The following is a 19,206-nucleotide window of genomic DNA, read 5'->3' as shown; positions in this document are numbered from 1 at the left end:
CGTAAGATCATGTTTTTCCAGTAAAATATTTTAATATTCTAATGTTCATAAAAATTAAATATATGTAATATTCTAATACTCTAAAACAATAACATATTTTATATTAAAATATTCTAAAACATATATATTAGAATATATTGAATATTCTATTTTTATGAACAAAATATTAAAATATTTCATTAAAAAAATTTAATCTCATTATCTCACAAAATTATGCTCGTCTTTATATATATATATATATATATATATATATATATATATATATATATATATATATATATATATATATATATATATATATATATATATATATAAATAAGTCGAAGAAAATATTAAAACAACTCACGAGTGCACCTATATGCATATTGCGCAAATATTTCTTGAAGCTCCCCAAAAAACCACACCCACAAACCACACACCCTCTGCATTATATTTTACTACTATATATGTCTGTATAGAGATATGATATAATAAGAAAAAAAATCCAAAAACATATACATGAATACAAAGAAACAAGACCCCTCCACAATGACTCAACTCAAATTTGTTGTGGTTGAGATCCAACCTCACCACTCCCTCACACTGCAATAAACAAACAATTCATATCAATCCCATTATTTATCTCAAGTTGTCTCTTTTGCCTTCAATCGGAGAATTCAAACTCTGCTTTAATTCTTTCCCGGAATGCCCTTTTCATGCAAATAATAATCATCCTATAGACACGTACTGCACCACTATAGTGTGATTTTGTGTGTTTGTATAATACACAGTCTCATCAGTTTAACGGTGTTGTAATGTTAGCTGTTGTGTCACCACTAGAAAACAACACCGGCAGAGATGGGAGAGATCTTGGAGGTGAGATGGTCGGGTTTTCTGTTGGCGATGACTTCCCTGACTTCTCAGATGATAATTTGCTGGAGAGTATTGATTTTGATGATCTATTTGTGGGGATGGATGATCGGGACATGCTGCCTGATTTGGAAATGGACCCAGAACTCATGGCCGGAGAATTCTCTCTTAGTGGCGGAGAAGATTCATCTGATCAGTTTAATAACAACAGTATGAATTCCTTCTCCTCCAGTGATCAGAAAGCTGAGGATTTGATATCAAGAAAAGAAGAAGTTGTGAGCAAAAGAGATCGAAGAAATGAAGGTGGAGCTACGAACCCAGCTCATAAAGAAAAAGATGCCGATAGAGGACGGAAATCTTCATCCGACAAATCCAAGAACTCTTGTCAAGGAAAGAGGAAAGTGAAGGTAAACAAAAACACCTGCTTGCATAGTTATGCCTCAAAAAAAACTATTAATGTTAGGGTTAGGGTACAAGCAGTATTAAATTCATGAACTATAATCACGGTTTTTTCTATATTTAAACAGCTAAATAACGAATATATTAAAAGATAGAGCGATACGATTAAATAAAGACTTCTTGAGATTAGGGTTTCAAACAGAAAATATATTAGTATACAAAAAAATGTTGAGGTTAGTAGAAATAGTAACTAGTTCCAATCTAAAATCTATATATATATATATATATATATTCTTATATGATTATAATATGAAGGTATTCCAATCAACTTTACTTATTTAGAACCCACGAAAACTACCAAACCGAATAAAAAACTTTTAAGTATTAGTTTCACGGGTTGCCAATTAACTCTCTTCACGGGTATCATCTCAAGGAAAATCTATGGCCAATTCACAGATCCCAATGGCCATACTGGATACATATCCATAAATCCAAACTATTACTCAACTTATATAACTTGAGTCTCATTAGCTGGACTATTTAGTGCCATCTCGGCTCCATTTCATTAAATGGTTATTTCTCGAAAAACTTAATAAACTTATCAGCTAGCGTTACATGTAAGTAATACGTATGGATGGTGTATAGGTTGACTGGACGCCGGAGCTACACCGGAGATTCGTGCAAGCGGTGGAGCAGTTGGGGGTGGATAAGGCGGTTCCTTCAAGAATTCTTGAGATTATGGGCATCGGCTGTCTCACTCGTCATAACATTGCTAGCCATCTTCAGGTATATATATACATATTAACCAATGTTACGAATGATATTAATTAACTCAATTACTCTTTAAATACTTCTTTTTTATCATTCGTAGTTAGTTTTTTATTTAATAAACCGTTATGTACGAATGTGGTGATTTTTTTATTGGAGGCTATAACCATATAACATTACTCGTGTAATCGATAATTTTAGCGAGTATTTCTACTGTAGGCAATTGATGGTATTTACAACTCCCGATCATATATAATACGATATAACGTTGACTATCTCAGCATCATACGATTGAAATTAGTAAAACTAAACCAAAATGTTATAGTATTTTCAGTCTTTCAGTGGCACAGTTTAACTATTTAATCTGATAATTTTATATATATTCTCTCAAAATCTTATCAATACATTATTATTGACTATCTTTTGAGAATCAACTAATATCGATCCCCGACAAACGAAGAACCACTTATACCAGTGACAAGCATGCTAAGATTAGTAATTATACTCATTAAATTTCGACAGATGTACGTATTACTTTAACTGAGGTGATTATTAATTATGAATATATAAATAGTTAAATACCATATATATTGTATTTGTGTATATAGCTGAAAACAAATGTATCGATATAATTTAAATCTTTACCTATCACTGCTAAATCGTATCCTTCAAATGCAAATGTGGTAAACAATTAAACTACTTAAATTAATTGGATTAAAAGTATGAAAGATCACATCATTCCACAAAATGAATATGGCTAAAATTGTTCACATGCAAGCTTATCGTGCAATGATGCAAAGTTTCATAAAGAAAATTAGGACTATGCAGTCAAATGATTGATATAAAGTAGTTTGTACCCTAAAAAGACAACTTTTTTATCACAAAGAAACAACGACAGAGACGTGGCATTCAATTCAATGTTTTGTTTGTTTACCTTTGGCTTTAGTTACCAAATTCGTAGAACATGAAGTTTCCTGCCATTCCTGCCATTTTGTTTCTTATTACACCATCTTTCAAAATTTTTGAATATAAGATATCGCCTTTAGTTTTTTAAAGTATCGTATAATATTATAAGATATCATAATTAATTTCCGTTGACAGATGTTTAATTTTTGAGGTATGTGAAATTTGTTGCATGCAGAAATATAGGTCTCACCGAAAACATCTGCTGGCAAGAGAAGCTGAGGCGGCAAGTTGGAGCCAGCGACGTCAAATGTATGGTGGCACCACCGCCGTAGGAGGAGGAGGAGGAGGAAGCAAGAGGGACATGGGACCTTGGGTTGCACCAGCAACCATGGGGTTTCCTCCGATGACACCATTGCCTCATTATAGACCCTTACACGTATGGGGTCATCCCTCCATGGATCGACCTCTAATGCCTGTATGGCCAAAGCATATCGCCCCATCTCCACCACCACCAGCACCACATGTCTGGCCACCATCGCCATCTCCTTCACCATCTTGGCATCATCATCACCAGAGAGTGAGTTTAATTTATTTCCATTTATCTGCATGTCTTTCTCTCTACATGTTTTCTCTATCCGTCTAAGTCGTGTACTTTTCATTTCTGCAGGCGCCATACTTCCCACAAATGTTACCACAAACGGTAAGTTGGTATAATTATATTCTTAATTTGCAACCTACGTAAATTATAAAATTCTTTGTTTATTTACGTTTTTATGTTATGAATTTTCAGAGATTTCAAACCCCACATGTACCAGTCTCAGGTATCCCGCCACCCCATGTCATGTACAAAATAGACTCCGGCATTGGTGTCACCACTCCTCGCACTGGACAATCTTGCCCCCAACCACCGTTAGACCTACATCCAGTAAGTACCTATATAACATTTTACAAAACGTCCTACATACATTCAGATGTTGCATGTAATTGTACGCATACGTATACGTATATGCGTATCTGTATAAAGATTATATGAAAAGAGGTTTTAGATAATTAAGAAAGAGAGTAAATGACGAAAATGACCCTCACAGCTAACATACCATGCACCATGATATGATTTAAATCTACTATTTTTACGCGTTGCGTCAAAACTAAAGTTGATGGTCCAGATCCATGAATTTTATTGTTTTGGTTCTTATATAAAATGCTACGAAATAGTGAATGCACGTACATACTTTATCTTACATATAGGCATATATCATCGTAATGTATGGATTAGCTAGAATTGCAACTGAGGTATAGTCCCTTGGATGGTCTGGGTAGTTTACGAACATATATTTATATGTGTATACATATAATCCATGAATAATTTAAAAATATATGCAAAAGCAACTTGCTAATCGTTGTTCCAATTTGTGCAAAAGTCCAAGGAGAGCATTGATGCAGCAATTGGGGACATATTAATGAAGCCATGGCAGCCTCTTCCACTTGGATTAAAACCACCGGCACTTGATAGTGTAATGGTGGAGCTACAAAGGCAAGGGATTCAAAAAGTACCACCTACGACATGTGTCTGATACAATTAATCAGCTGCTTTTGGTGGTTGCTTCTGGGAAATTTTCGATCCACATCAGAAGCATAATCCCCTTCAATTCGACGACGTTTCATGCACTTAGATTTGTGACATCTAATGCGAGTACTTCTCATTTTTTGGTTGTCTATTGTGCTTCTTGGCGTATCATGAGTTTTAACCTGAGCTTTGTTCTTGTTCCTTACATGTACAAGAACCGTTGATGTATAAGCTATACCATGGATAATAAACACAAAATTTTCTCTTGTTTGTCGACCCAATCATACTCATTAATTAACAACAAACAAATTAGATTTGCAGTCCTAGATTCTTCGAACATCAAAACAAAAGTTCATCATCTAATATATATCAATTTTCAGAATGCACCCGAGAAAAAGCACAAGAATTCTTTGTACATTTTAATAATGTAGTATACGAATGTATATGAAAGACAAGTCTCTAAATTGTATATAGTTGGATGTATGTAATAATAACGTATTTTATGTCAACTTTTATATAGATATATCATATATAAAACCATTTTGACCAAAATAATATCATAATCTAAATTTAGCCAATTTTACGACCAAAACTTCATCCATTTTTATTAAGACATATATATTACAATTTACTTCGGTATAAAATAAATACTCAACGGGAAGCGTATATAGTGAATCAATATGTATAGAACTTGAGAAACTATCGGCTCTCACCATTGAAAGAGTTTGTCTTCTTCAGTAACCATGACTGAAGGTGTTGGTGTAAGGCCCTAATTAATTTTTTAGATATTGTAACGGTTTAGGGATAGGTATATTTCAGTCAATTATCATTCACTTATTGTTTTGAATAACAATATAATCCATTATTAAAAACACAACTTTAGCAAGAAGCTAGCTAGACATCACAGATAGTAAGCTTTTAACCCAAACTAAAGTCACATGTTTCTATCCTGAATCCAAAAAAGACTGAGAAAGGACACAATCGAACAGTTCTCCTGTTTTAGGTTTATTAGTAGAGAATATTGTTTTGTTTCTAAAGAACCAAATTTGCCATAAATAACATCGAATGATTGCATCCAACACCTTCTTTGCAAAGTTAGACCCTTGAATACTACCAACAAGCACCTGAAATGAGTTAGGGACAAACTTACAAGACCACCATAAAGCAATAAGGGAAAGGACACAAATGTCTTATGAAGTTTTTAGGGTTGGTCAATTTAGTCCTAAAAATATTTTTTTGTGATTTATGAAGGTATAAACTTCGTTTTTATGGGGTCGATTTGGCCCTTTTGGAAAAATCGAAGGGGTAAACCGGTTACTCCCTTATGCCAACTCATTTCTTGTCCACCTGTCTCTCACTTTCTTTCTAAATTTGTTTCACTCCACAGGTTTCTCTGACCACCACTTCACAGTTAATTCGAGAGATCAAAATTTCATCCATTTTTGTTTGATTAAGACTCCTACCAAGTGAATGTAAAAGAGAATTATTGGGAAGCAAATCCACCGATTGCATCAGACTCAAGCATCAGAAACTTTACTTTCAAAGAAGTACCAATTCTAGGGCTTGAAGTTTTAGCTTCAAATCTGATGTGAATGAAGAAATTAGAGGTTCAGATTTTTTCTAATCATAAAATCAGGCCAAGGGATTCAATCATAGCCACATGTAGTCATCATTTCTCATTTATCTCCAGCATATCCTTTTTTGTTGCTTCTCCCTCTCTCCCGGTTATCTCTCTTTGCTCGCAGTCCAGCGTGTGTGCTTCTTTTTCTGTGTTCACGAAACAAAAACGGGAAACATGTTGGAACATTGCTCTAAAAATTACAATGTAGGACTTATCCCATATTGGTGGAAGAGAAAACATTTTCCCACCTTATAAGGTTTGTCCCACTCATTTATTAAAATGGATCAAGTAATGGGTTAAGAAAATTATGTTTGTGTTGTGGTGTTGGACTAGTCAAATTGGGTTGTGGTGTTTGACTAAATAATATTTTTTTTATAAATAATCCGCAATTAATTAGTCATTAATTAATTTTTATTTATATATTACAAAACAAATTCTGTTAAAGAAAGGATTAACTACAGTCAGTTTTTAGCAGTTAAATTCGGTTGGTGGTTTACAACCATAATGGCAAGCCTATAAATGAAGGATTTCAGGCAAAATTTAAGGGCTAATAAACACAAAAAAACTTTCTCTCAAAAATCATTCTTGGTATCAAGGGATCATGGTGAATTTCGACAGATTCAATATTTGTTCTTGAATTGGTTGTTGTATCCTCAAGACAGACTCATTCCAGAGAAATTTCTATCTTAGGACACTACAAAACCAAGCCTCTGTACAATTTCGAAATTATATTTTCTATATAGCCAACATTCAAGTATGTTTTCTGTAATATGTATATTACATATATTTGAATTCCGTTTGTTTTAGTTCTATTGGTTTTGTTGAATATATATTTTTGTAATAACAAACCACACTTACAAACGATGTGTATGTGTGTGATCATGGTGATGTCAAACCAGGAAAAAAAGATGAAGAACAGAGGTCAACGTGTCTCTTAATGGTCTATGTGTGTTTGTGTAATTTTGAAGCAGATAAAAAAATCGGAAATAGATCGAGAGACAAAATAGTAACAGGAAGGAGATAGCAACATCTTAGTTGTTGTTGTTGTTGTCGATGTTATTGGCAGCAATGGTGGCTGGAAAGTAGTATGTTTTCCGATGAATGAGAATGGAAAGATCAAGGTGGATGGAGATATACACACAAACATGCGTATATATACACAATGATTAGTTAGTTGAAGGAGAAGTAAGTACATGGTAAATGAAAGCTTTGAAGTTGAAATTTGGTTTCATTTTGTGTGGATTTGGATCGTGGTCGGAAGGGATTACCAAAGTCCACTTGTGTTCTTACAGTTTTGAACATTGAAGAAACAAATACATTGGAATTGGTCCTACCCAGAGAACCCACGTGTCATGGTTGATGGGGCAAATCTTGCAGATGTGGCACTGCTAAAACAATTCACAATGACTAAAAAGGCAGGTTGCTCTCGACTTTATGCCTCTATAAAGCAACAAAATAATTTTAAGGACTGAATCGACCAACCCTAGAAACGTTGTACAGAATTTATGTAATTTCCCCTAAGGCAAGTATATATGTTAAGTGATGGGATATATGACATGCTTGGAACAAATGTTGAATGGATTCTTGCTCTAAACTACAAATTAGACATAAAAAGGTTGGAACATCGCCCCCCTGCGGTCCAAACTACTTCTCATATTAATGCCATAGTAAGCTAATCTCTAAGGAAAATACTGATCTTATGTGTAGAAAGGAATTCTAGTGAGTAATCAAACTTGTGACTTGAAGATAAGCAGGATCAATTGCCTTTTTTAGAGATTTTATCGAGAAATGAAAACAGCTAAACAAGATTCATCCCCACCTATATGTTTAAATGAGCAAAAGAACATTTCTTAACAAAAATAAAGTTGTTGATGCTCCATATTTTATGTCCTAGTTTTGATCGTTCTTATATGTCTCGCGAGTATCCATATTGATTATTTCTTTCTGACCCCCGAGAAATATGCCAACTATAAAGGGAAAATATGTGTGGGAATCTCTATAAAAGAGGCGGTTGACCCACCCAACAATCATACTTAAAACGCATATGTAAATTGTTTTCCATTTTCCTAATGTGGGATTCAATATTTACTCCCATTGAACTTAGATCATTAAGAGAAGTGATAATACTTTCCACTAGGAGTTTTGTCAAGAATAGTTATTACACGAAAAAACCTCCTTCTTAACCATAGCTTGCTTTTATTATCGAGAATTATTTGTAGTATTGTTTGGTAAGGTGCATCCACCTCCATTTGGCAAGGAGATTCTAGTCAGCTCTAAGTTGGCCTCTTATGTTCAACTTCCCTTCATTTTTGTCTAATATCAACCTTCCATTTAACCCATTTTCTCTTTACACACCACAAAAGAAATATATTCTTAGATGTTCAAGAACCTTAATAACCGTTTTTAGGCTCTAAACGAAGAGAAATAATATATACTTAGAGTTCCAAGAAAGAATTTAATTCAAGTAAACCATCCATCAAATGACAATACTTTGATTTTCCACATTGAGAGTTTAATTTTAAATTTATATATCAATATATCTTTCAATTCTAGACAAAGTGTCCCCAATTGGAAACCAATATATATGCGACAACTTATCATGTTTACATGAATGGCGTTTGCCATATACTCAATTTCCTGAAGTATCACCTCATTTCAAGAAGTTTACTTTTATTTAGGTTTATTTGAAGACATGCGGCTAAGTGAAAGTATATTAACACATGGATAATGTTTTCTGTATTGTTTATGTCCTAATTTTAAACAAACATTGAGTCGTCCGTTAAGTAAAGGTGAGACACATCACATTCGTGGTTCTTATCTTTGAAACCATTATTTAAACCATTATCTTTTGCATTCTTTAATCAAAAATTCAATCCTTCCATGGTTATTGAAAAGAGAAATGGGATAACGAGTTGCCTTGTCTCAGGCATATCTTCTATTTAAACTAGTCGGTATAAGATCCATTAATGAGAACAAAAGCCAAAGAACACTAAAGACAACTCTAATCCAAGATATTTGTTTAAACCCAAAGCCTATTTTCGGAGAATAGGTTCAAGATAAGACCAAGATATGGAATCAAGCTTTTTGGAAATCAGTTTTAAAGAGCATGAGATTTTTTTAGTATTGTTGGTCCGGGTGATTAATTTTTTTGACAATAAGTGGATCCTCCGTGATTAATCTCTCATTTGATGAAATTCATTTAGGACTCAGAAATAACTCACCACATCACCATCTTTACATGGTTACCTAGAACCTACACTATAATCTTATAAATACAACCAATTAGACTAATAATATGGTAGTCATTAATGAAAATCGATTCTTTAACTTTCGGGATGAGAGTAAAGAATGATGCTTACAAGCGATGGGGACTCTTTCATTATAACTGAATCCCTAACTATGTCAATGATCTCATTTCCAATAAAGTTCCAAATTTTCAAATGAACTCAAAGGTAAATCCACCTGGACATGATGCTTTATTACATTTACACTCCCACACAACATCTTTCTTGAACCCCTCTTCCAGATATTGTTCTTCGTCACCAGAACATTTCTTCTTTATCCAGTTGTTGCGTCGTTGATAACTTACCGATGAGTTGTAATAATTTTATGCTCTGTACGTAATCAGTATGTAAAATTTTAGAGTTTTTTATAAATATTATTTTAGAGAACTAGCAACACATTATCGATAATATTTTGAAATTTTGAAAATTGTTGTTGGATTTTGCTACAGAGCATGTGTGAATTAAGCTAGCGTGACTATTCTTGCCATCGTAAGAAGAATTACTTAGCATGTGCAACGAACCTTTTAAATCCCTAGGCTACCCCTAGTTGACGTGTGAAGTCTCGTGAGAATTTGTAGTGAACATGCCCACAAACTTCAAAAATTGTGAAGTTTAATGCCATCCGTAGGACAGTGCTTAGGTGTTGGTCCATGGCGGATCATCTATTAGTTGACTTTTTGATCTTTTGAAATACTAAGCTTTTACCTTTAAGTCTCCCATGAAAACGTTTAAACTCGAATTTGAAGTCTCATGCATCTTTCCATCTAGTAAATTCTTTAATCGATGCTTGATATCATATAAAACTTTCATTTTTTATTTTTATGAGCACATGTTGCATGATAAAAGTTTCTTTAAATTGTAAGTGGTGTCGGAGAGAATATTTGGGTATGCTCATAGACATAATCGTCAATAGTATTGATTACAAACATGTCACCACTAATTAGAGTATCATTAATAGGTCCAAATAAAAGCAATCTTAATTTCTAATCTCCAAATGTCACATCTATTACACCTTCTCGACAACTAATCTGAGTATAGATACTTGTCAAAAAGAGACAATCAATGATTACATGTGGCTATTTGTATTTGTATATTTTTTTGCCATCACATCAATAAGTTGTGGTTCATGTTTTTTCAAGGTTGTTAGGTAAGGGGTGGTATTAGCCTCCACGTATCCCTCACCAACTTTGGGCGCTTCTGAATCATGAAAGTCTTCATTAGTCTATTCCACTTTATTTACAAATTCTTTGATTTCAACTATCCTTTCGGTATCATTATCATCTAAAGATAAATAATCCTCCATAACAACCTCAAGTTTTGGTGGCATAGGTTTATGCACTTTGTTATCAAAATATTTATCATTACATAGAAAAAGTTGCCTCATTATCTTGTGTAGTGTCTGAAAGATTGTATGGTAGTTGTTAATTCATATTCTCTTCTATTTGTTCAAGTTCTTTGTCAAGCCCCAAAATTTATTTGGAGTTGTCCTCCTCTTTGTTGAAGGTTTCATTCAACATGTAGAGAATTTGATCCAACTTCTTTCTGAATGAATATTTGTCTGATTCTTGGTCGTCTGGAAAACAACGTGATTCATGGTGTTGGTTTTGGTCCGAATTTCCGTATGCATTATAGTATGAAACATATTTGTATGACTCATTATTATAGATCCTTGTATAGATAATCGTATGAATCATTATTATATGGATCATTATTGAAAGGATTTTGGCCTGAATTTTCGTTATTCCACCATATATCTTGATCCATCTAACTATAGTTATCCACTCAAGATCAAATATCAAAAGGGATGTATGTCCCTTGTGACTCGTGTGTATAAACCAACATGTCTACACAAAAACAATAAAAGAGTGAAGATTTTGAACTAAAAACAAAAGTTAAAAAAATTAAAATTTAATAACTACTTAAACACAAATATTCAACCGCACAATCTCCCCAGAAACGGCGCCAAATTTTGATTGAGCGTCATTAACTTAGTCAAAAATAAACCAACAAAACCTAAGTAGATGGATTTTCAATAGTTTTTCATATTATTTATGTACTTGATATGGTCAAAGATATTTTGGTTATTGATAGATTGGATATAGACGTTTTCATCTCTTCTCTTCACCGGTTACTAAAAGGAAGCTAGAGGAGTCTAAATGGAAGGATCTTGTGTTAAAGATTAGTTCTATTCATATTGGACATTTTCATGATTATCTTGGTTGGTCCTTTGATGCTTCAGACAAGTTCACAGTCTCTTCATCTCGGTATTTTATTGTTGATCGTTGTTTGGTGATTAGGCATGTAGCCATAAGAATGAATACATGGGTGCTTATTAAACTCAACGTTTTGATGTGACGGGTGTGAAAAGAGAGAATTCCTACTACAGATAGTTTGTCGACTAGAGGCATGGAGATCAATTATGTTATGTGATCAGTATGTCATTATGTAACATCCAAATTTAGAGGTACATTTTTTTTAAATTAAATTTTGGCTTTGGGGGCATGCCACGGCATGGCGGGGCGTTTTTGGTCACAGGTCTATGTTGACTTACCACGACGTGGCAGGTATAAGCAACAACCGTCGCTGAGGCCTTAAACCCTAATTTTATGGGTTTTGCAGAATATTTAAAGGAATGAGGAGGCTAGGGTTTGCTTACCCTCAACCTCCACCACCTGAATGTAAACTTCATTATCGATTCTATGAGAATTTTTATGAAAGCATTTCATTTGCTTCTCTTCGATGGAAGTTTGATTTTCCCAGAATGTATCCTAATTTTTGGACTAATTCTTCTTCTGATGATCGATTCAACCTCTCTTAAGCCTTGAAGAAACCCTAATTCCTTTTCCTACATTTTGAAGCTTTTTTTGAGTGCTTTTGGGAAATTTAAAAGAAAGAAGCAAGAAGGAATAAGCCAAGGATCAGCAAGCAAGCCCCCATCTCCCTTCCTATCTCGATTCTAGACCCTTTTAAGTGTTCAAGGCTCCACCTTTTTGTTACTAGGTTTCTAGATCTTGATTTTTGTCTCATTTTCTTCTAAAACTTGTTCGATGGGATTGTGATATTTCATAAAGGTTTCCACTTTAAGAATCTTTGGATCATTTGGAATAATTCATGCTTTGGATCTAAAGTTTGGTTGGTTGTTTGAACCATACATAAGATTTTTGTCATAATCCCTATTTTTTACATAATATGGGTCCAATACATGCATTGGACATGCATGTCTAAAAAGCACCAAACTTTATGTTCATTTTAGTGTTATAAGCACTTCTAGAGTGAATGGTTAAGGACTTAAGGGATTAAGTGCTTCTTGGTTGATCCCATGCCATGGTTTTGCCTTTTTGGACCTAAGACATGAGATCTAGACCTCTTGGAAAGTCTTAAGGGATAAAGTTGGAAAATTTATCCATTTAGACTATAAAAATGACAAAATCTAAGCTTTAGAACCTTTGGAATCGGAGGATCCGGCTTAACCCATTAGGATATTTTTAACCCAATGCCCACGGTGTGGCCCTAGGTTACCATGGCGTGGCAACTCAGGGTAATCGCATCTGTTTTGTCGTTTGCGGGCCACGATGTGGCGAGTTAATTTTGATCGTTAACTTTTAGGCCTAAGTTGACTTTTAGTCAAACCCCTAGTTTTGAAAGGTAAACTAACGGTGTACCTTGTATGGCCGTATAGGTGGTGTATAGCATCTGTACTCTCGGCAATAGGATCTATAGCAATTCATCATTGTCTGATAGGTAACTATTCTCATTATACTATGTAGGATGTTAGTTATCTTTTTGATACTTGCATGGAAGACCTCGAGGTAGCCCGGGGCATTTGTATGAAAGACCATGGGGGTATCCCATGGCAATTGCATGAAAAATATGATGGGTTTTAGTATACTACAACATCCTATGGTGCTCATACAACCCTAAATACCTTGGATCTTTGTTTTCACTAATTATACATGCAAATGGTTTCCAGGGCATTAAACCTATAACTAGCATGCAATTTGACATAAACAATACAAAATGCTAGTTAGAGTAACATAACTTTTATGTGGCTTGAAGTCTTGATGTATTTTGGTGTTTCTAGAAAGACTTTGGGCTTTAAGAACTTAGTGCCCCAAGTGTTGCACCTCAAATGGTTCACAAACACCATGAACAAAAGATGACTTTTTGAGGGAAGCTTCTTGACACACAAAATCGGCTATCTCCTCCTTAGAATGCGTAGGTGCAGATTTTGGTGACTATGGGTCCTTTTTATAGTGTGACAAGGTCTAGGGTTTCATCCATGCAAAACCCTAACGTCACTCCCTTTTTCTCATTATTAAACCATTTTGATGGAAAACACATTATCGGAGAAGATGAGACGACGTAGAAGATGATCGGAGAAGATGGGACGGCATAGAAGATTTTGTTTGAGTAGGGATGTGTTCCTACGGATCGCCAACGCCTTGGAAAGCCGGTATCGCTTCTTTACTATACTTTTATACTAAATAAATAAAAATCTAGTACAAGTTTCTTTAATTTTACAACATATGCAATATATGTTTAAACTGTAGTTAATTTATGTTTAGGTATGAATTTTTTCAATTGAGATATGATGCTAGAGGTAGACGAGGGTTTACAACATTACATAAATGTGTTGCGGCTATTCGTTTGATGGCAACAGGGGAGTCACCCGACACCATGGACGACTATATGAGAATGTCCGAAAGAACCACAAGGGAAAGTTTGTATACATTGTCAAAGGGTGTTGTTGAAATATTTGGAGACGTGTATTTGTGGAAACCGTCGTTGCATGATTTGCAAGAATTGTATGCGGCGCATGAAGAACGTCATGGGTTTCCCAGAATGATCGGAAGCATTGATTGCACACCTTGGAAATGGAAAAATTGTCCGGTAGCATGGAAAGGGCAATATGCAAGTGATCATCACGGATCACCTTCGTTGGTTTTAGAGGTTGTTGCTTCACAAGATTTATGGATTTTGCATGCATTTTTTGGGGTTGCGGGTTCTAACAACGACGTCAACGTTCTTGATCAGTCATCAATATTAGACGATCTTTTGAATGGAAAGACCCTGGATGCTCTTTTCACGGTGAATGGAAACAGATACAAATATGGGTATTACCTTACAAATGGAATATATCATCAATATTCCACATTCGTGAAGGCATTCCACCACCCGGTTGAAGAACGAGACAATTTTTTTAAGAGAAGACAAGAAGGAGCATGTAAGGATGTGGAACGTGCTTTTGGAGTGCTGAAGGCGAAGTGGCATATAGTTTAACATGCAGCATGACCATTGGATTTAAAAACTCTACGATATATCATGTATGCATGTATCATAATGCATAACATAGTAGTAGAAGATAAAGGGAGAAATATTGCACACTATATCCCAACGGAGCTCAGACACGTTCAGTTTCAACCAGGAACAACAGATTATTTGCATCGTATTGTTGACATTCAGGACGCAAATAAACACAGACAACTTTGAGAGGACTTGGCGGATTATATCTTCTATGGTAACAATAACGATAACGAATAGCGTTTAGTTTTAAAAAAAATGTTTTTTTTCACGAATAGCGTTGTATTTGTTTTTTTTTTTTTTTTTTTTTTTTTTTTTTTTTTTTTTTGAATTTGGATGTTATGTGTAATTTAATTTCTATGTTATTTTTAATCTTTAAGATTTGTTTTTAATATAGGTTATTTATAATTTTTAAACATTATATTTATTTATTATGTTATACTTAAAAATATTTGTTTAAACTAAAATAATAATAATAATAATAATAAATAATAAAAAATTATAAAATGGAAAAAAGTTGGTGCTATAACAAGATGCAACATGGTGACTATTTCCCCATTTGGTGTTATAACATCATTGGTGATGTGGCATGTGAGATGACACCAAAATAATGTTACATCTAGTTGCTCACACCTAATGCTATAATAAACTCGTCATCTCTTTGACAGCCATATAGCACGCCGACCATATCTACCCTAATAACAATCCGACAATATCATATCCCATTGAAGACTGTGACAGGTCCATTCAAGCAAAGGACTATGGTTTATCAATTCATAGACTGTGGCCGATCAATTTAAACGGAATGAATATAGACCTCTAGAAAATCCAATATCCAATCTGAGGATAGCAGTGTCACCGATCTCTTCAAACTCATCTTCATCGATTTACTGTTGTATTTACGACAAGTTGTTTCCAAGTCTTCATTTCTTAAACAGGTGTGATCTGTTAAATTCATTGTCATTTATTTATTAAAGATCTCAATAGTTTTTAAATATTGTAGGGTTTGACAGTAAACTCAAACAATCTTAGAAATAAAATAAAAAAAAATAACCTTAAAGAAGAATTCAAACAACGTGTTTTTTTGAAAGATATGAGTTATAGTTGTTTTTGTTTGAAGTAATTAATAGGATTATGGAAAAAAATGATTTGATGGGTATTATGTAGAAATTAAGACCACATGAAACTAAAACCAAGATAAAATCTATTTTCTTATCAATTACATATCTTATTCATGAAAATCAATTTTTGGACCCTTCGAATCTTCCACTCCATATCCTTTTCTCAAAAGATATTTTATTATTTATTAATTTTATATGTTAAACTAGTTCATCCTTCTTTTTTTTTTTTTTTTTGAATATTGTGAAATATATTTTGTTTTTATTAGCTAATGTAATTTAATTTGACATATCTAAATTTTGTAGTAGTTGGTCTTTAAAATGATGTTGAATGTGGTGATGGGAAAGGGTTCAAAGACAAACGACAAGCAAAATAAAATAGTTCAATATCAAGATGATGAAAAGAAACAACACTGTTTTTTTCAAAATGAAAAAATAACGTTCTTTCAAGAATATACGGTTAGTGGAGGCTTTGCATTCTACAATAATCTTTCTATGGATTAAACTATTATAGTTTTTCATTGTTTTGATATAAATTTTTTAGTATAATATATAGATTCTTTGGTATTCTTACAAGAAGTAACACATTATTGAAATAATTTTTTTGTTTTTTATGTAATTTTTAAAAAAATCAATAAGTTTAAAGAATGATTTTAGATTTTAGTAGAATCTTTTTGTTGTTTTTTATGTAACTAGTTTCATAAATGTGTTTGTTTTTTATGAATTTCCGGTTACTATTTTTTCAGAATATTTTGCTCCAAAAAAGATCTAGATTCTTTTAAGAATAAAAACGTATTCAGCCGAAAATGTGTATTTTTTTCAAAACCATTTCTTTTAAATAGTTTGTGTTTTTTTGTAAAAGAAAATTAATTGTTAAAACTTCAGATTTCACTATTTTGTTGCCTAAAATAAGAATAAACAAAATGTCCAAATTACCCCTAAGACATTATTGTAATTTCTTAATTCTCAACAAAAATAAATAAATAAATAAACGTAATAGTATTCTTTCAAGAATTATTGTATTTATCTTTGATCCAAAGAATAGGAGTAAGTGACATGTTTACACAATAGTTGTCATATATATATATATATATATATATATATATATATATATATATATATATATATATATATATATATATATATATATATATATATATATATATATAGGGTTAGGTTCATTTGAGACGGCCTAATTTTGTGAGACCGTGAGACGCATTTTTATTTTTTTTATTTTATTTTTATTTTTTTTAGTTAATTCAAGTTCCGGAAATAATATTTAAAAAAAGAATTTTTTGATTTTTTCATTTATTTTGCATTTTAAAATTATTTTTAGAATATGTACAGTGTAATATTCTATTTAGAATATTTCACGTATTTTTCAAAAAAAAAATAGGTTTTTTTTTTATTTTTTTTTTAGTTAATTCAAGTTCCGAAAATAATATTTAAAAAAAAAGAATTTTTAGATTTTTCCATTTATTTTGCATTTTAAAATTATTTTTTAGAATATGTCAGTGTAATATTCTATTTAGAATATTTTACGTATTTTTCAAAAAAAAAAACAGGATTTTTTTTATTTTTTTATTTATTTTTATTTTTTTTAGTTAATTCAAGTTCCGAAAATATATTTTAAAAAAAAAAGAATTTTTGGATTTTTCCATTTATTTTGCATTTTAAAGTTATTTTTAGATTTGGTCTCACGGTTTCACAAAATTAAAATGGTCTCAAATGAACCTAAACCTATATATATATATATATATATATATATATATATATATATATATATATATATATATATATATATATATATATATATATATATATATATATATATCATATTTTTCGTGGACTTGTGTAATTATGGATGAAGATGATAACTAACTAATAGTTTCAATATTGCAAACTTGTGTATTTACAAAAAGAGATAATAAGGTTATACATACTAAAACTATATATGGTTTCCTAGCTAATGGGCTAAACATAATGCTCGATACAAAAAGAGTCTAATAACTAACTTCTAATAACTATTTATTGTAACACCCATAAAAATTAATCAAATTTAATACTTTTTAAATATCCAAAATACCATTAATTATTACAAAGTGTTTTCAAAATAGTTTAAGCATCAGAGTTCCCAGAAATCATAATCATAAATCGAGGAATTATACGGTCATGCTTTTGCCTTCCCGCGATCATCCGTTGTTCCTGAAACAATAATCGATAAATGTAAGCTCGAAAGCTTAGTGAGTTACCCCCAAAATACTCATACACACAACAATACACATACAATAACAAACATCATTGATCATACTATGAGTCCAATCATCCATCGGATTGGAATACCCCAAACCCTCAACCATCGCGTTGGAATACCAACATACTACGAGTCCAATCATCCTTGGTATGGAATACTCTTGGCCCACAACCATCGGGTTGGAATGCCCACACACAATAGATATATAACAGACACTATGGTTCCAATCATCCATCGGAATGGAATACCCCAAGCCCTTAACCATCGGGTAGGAATGCCAACATACTATGGGTCCAATCAACCATCAGATTGGAATGCCCCCATAACCAATCAAACATGTGCACCTATATCAGATAATCATATAACAGTTTATAAAGACAACATACTAGGGTCATATCATCCTCGGGACGAAATACCCTCAAAAAGAGGGAAAGTTAGGTTTCCAATACTTTGGATCATCAGGATTTTTTCAGGTTGGAAAAGTGGCATGTAAGATAGACCTTTTGAAAAGGTTCGGTTGGGATTCACATCGCTTTTCACGTTTGGCGACTGCAAAGGCGCATATTGGATTAGTAGGCGGTTGTATCGCTGGGTGATGTTCAGGTTAGAGAGCACTTGAACTACGTTAGGAAACTAGTGACAGCATCGGAAAGGGTCTGAGTAGAGTCGGGAGGCAGAGTCCTAGATACAAGAGCATTATCGTGAATGGTTCGCCGCAGCCGGCTTCGAGGATGAAGCCTAGTTTAAGTGGGGGAGAATTGTAACATCCCAAGATTTGACATTTATAGTCCCTGGGGATAGAATAGTGAAGCCATGAAGGTTTAAAGGCTAAATTGAAATTATTGGGATCATGAGGAGTACGGTGCGTGTACATAAGGGTACGTTGAGCGTACTAGGCGCGCCCTAGTACGCTGGGCGTACACTAGTGCACGTTGGGCGTACTCATGGCATAAGGAAACCCTAATATTTAGGTTTTGGAGACTATATAAGCAACATTATGAGCACAAAACCCTCCCTTACCCCAGCCTCCACTGCTTAGAGTTGTTTTCCCCAAACCCTAGCCATTTTCTTGAGTGTTTGAGCTTTTTGAGTGTTTCTTGAGCTTTTTAAGAAGAAGGTGTTGCATAAAGGAGTCGGAG

General features: G+C 33.2%; 2 protein-coding genes across 2 annotated transcripts; both read left to right on the top strand.

Moving 5' to 3' along the window:
* Positions 1–478: 478 nt before the first annotated feature.
* On the top strand, positions 479–4,755 carry LOC145102268 (transcription activator GLK2-like). Its single transcript, XM_079039652.1, has 6 exons — positions 479–1,256; positions 1,894–2,034; positions 3,158–3,499; positions 3,590–3,622; positions 3,713–3,847; positions 4,344–4,755. The coding sequence occupies exons 1-6, from the start codon at positions 795–797 to the stop codon at positions 4,494–4,496; spliced, it is 1,266 nt and encodes a 421-aa protein (XP_078895778.1). The 5' UTR covers positions 479–794; the 3' UTR covers positions 4,497–4,755.
* Positions 4,756–14,044: 9,289 nt separating this feature from the next.
* Positions 14,045–14,674, top strand: LOC145098698 (uncharacterized). The gene has a single exon (XM_079036308.1). It carries the CDS (start codon positions 14,045–14,047, stop codon positions 14,672–14,674), a length of 630 nt encoding a protein of 209 aa, XP_078892434.1.
* The last annotated feature ends 4,532 nt before the right edge of the window (positions 14,675–19,206 follow it).

The sequence above is a fragment of the Lactuca serriola genome, chromosome 4, assembly GCF_051521515.1.
Source record: "Lactuca serriola cultivar US96UC23 chromosome 4, Lser_US96UC23_V15, whole genome shotgun sequence".
Classification (NCBI taxonomy): Eukaryota; Viridiplantae; Streptophyta; class Magnoliopsida; order Asterales; family Asteraceae; genus Lactuca; species Lactuca serriola.
Note: the sequence above shows the minus strand (reverse complement) of the source record. Positions and strands in the feature narration are given on the sequence as shown.

Coding starts and splice junctions, on each gene's coding strand:
- LOC145098698 (XM_079036308.1), top strand. CDS start 14,045: ATGGCAACAGGGGAGTCACCCGACACCATGGACGACTATATGAGAATG.
- LOC145102268 (XM_079039652.1), top strand. CDS start 795: ATGTTAGCTGTTGTGTCACCACTAGAAAACAACACCGGCAGAGATGGG. Junction 2,035..3,157: donor ACATTGCTAGCCATCTTCAG/GTATATATATAC, acceptor TGTTGCATGCAG/AAATATAGGTCTCACCGAAA. Junction 3,623..3,712: donor CACAAATGTTACCACAAACG/GTAAGTTGGTAT, acceptor ATGAATTTTCAG/AGATTTCAAACCCCACATGT.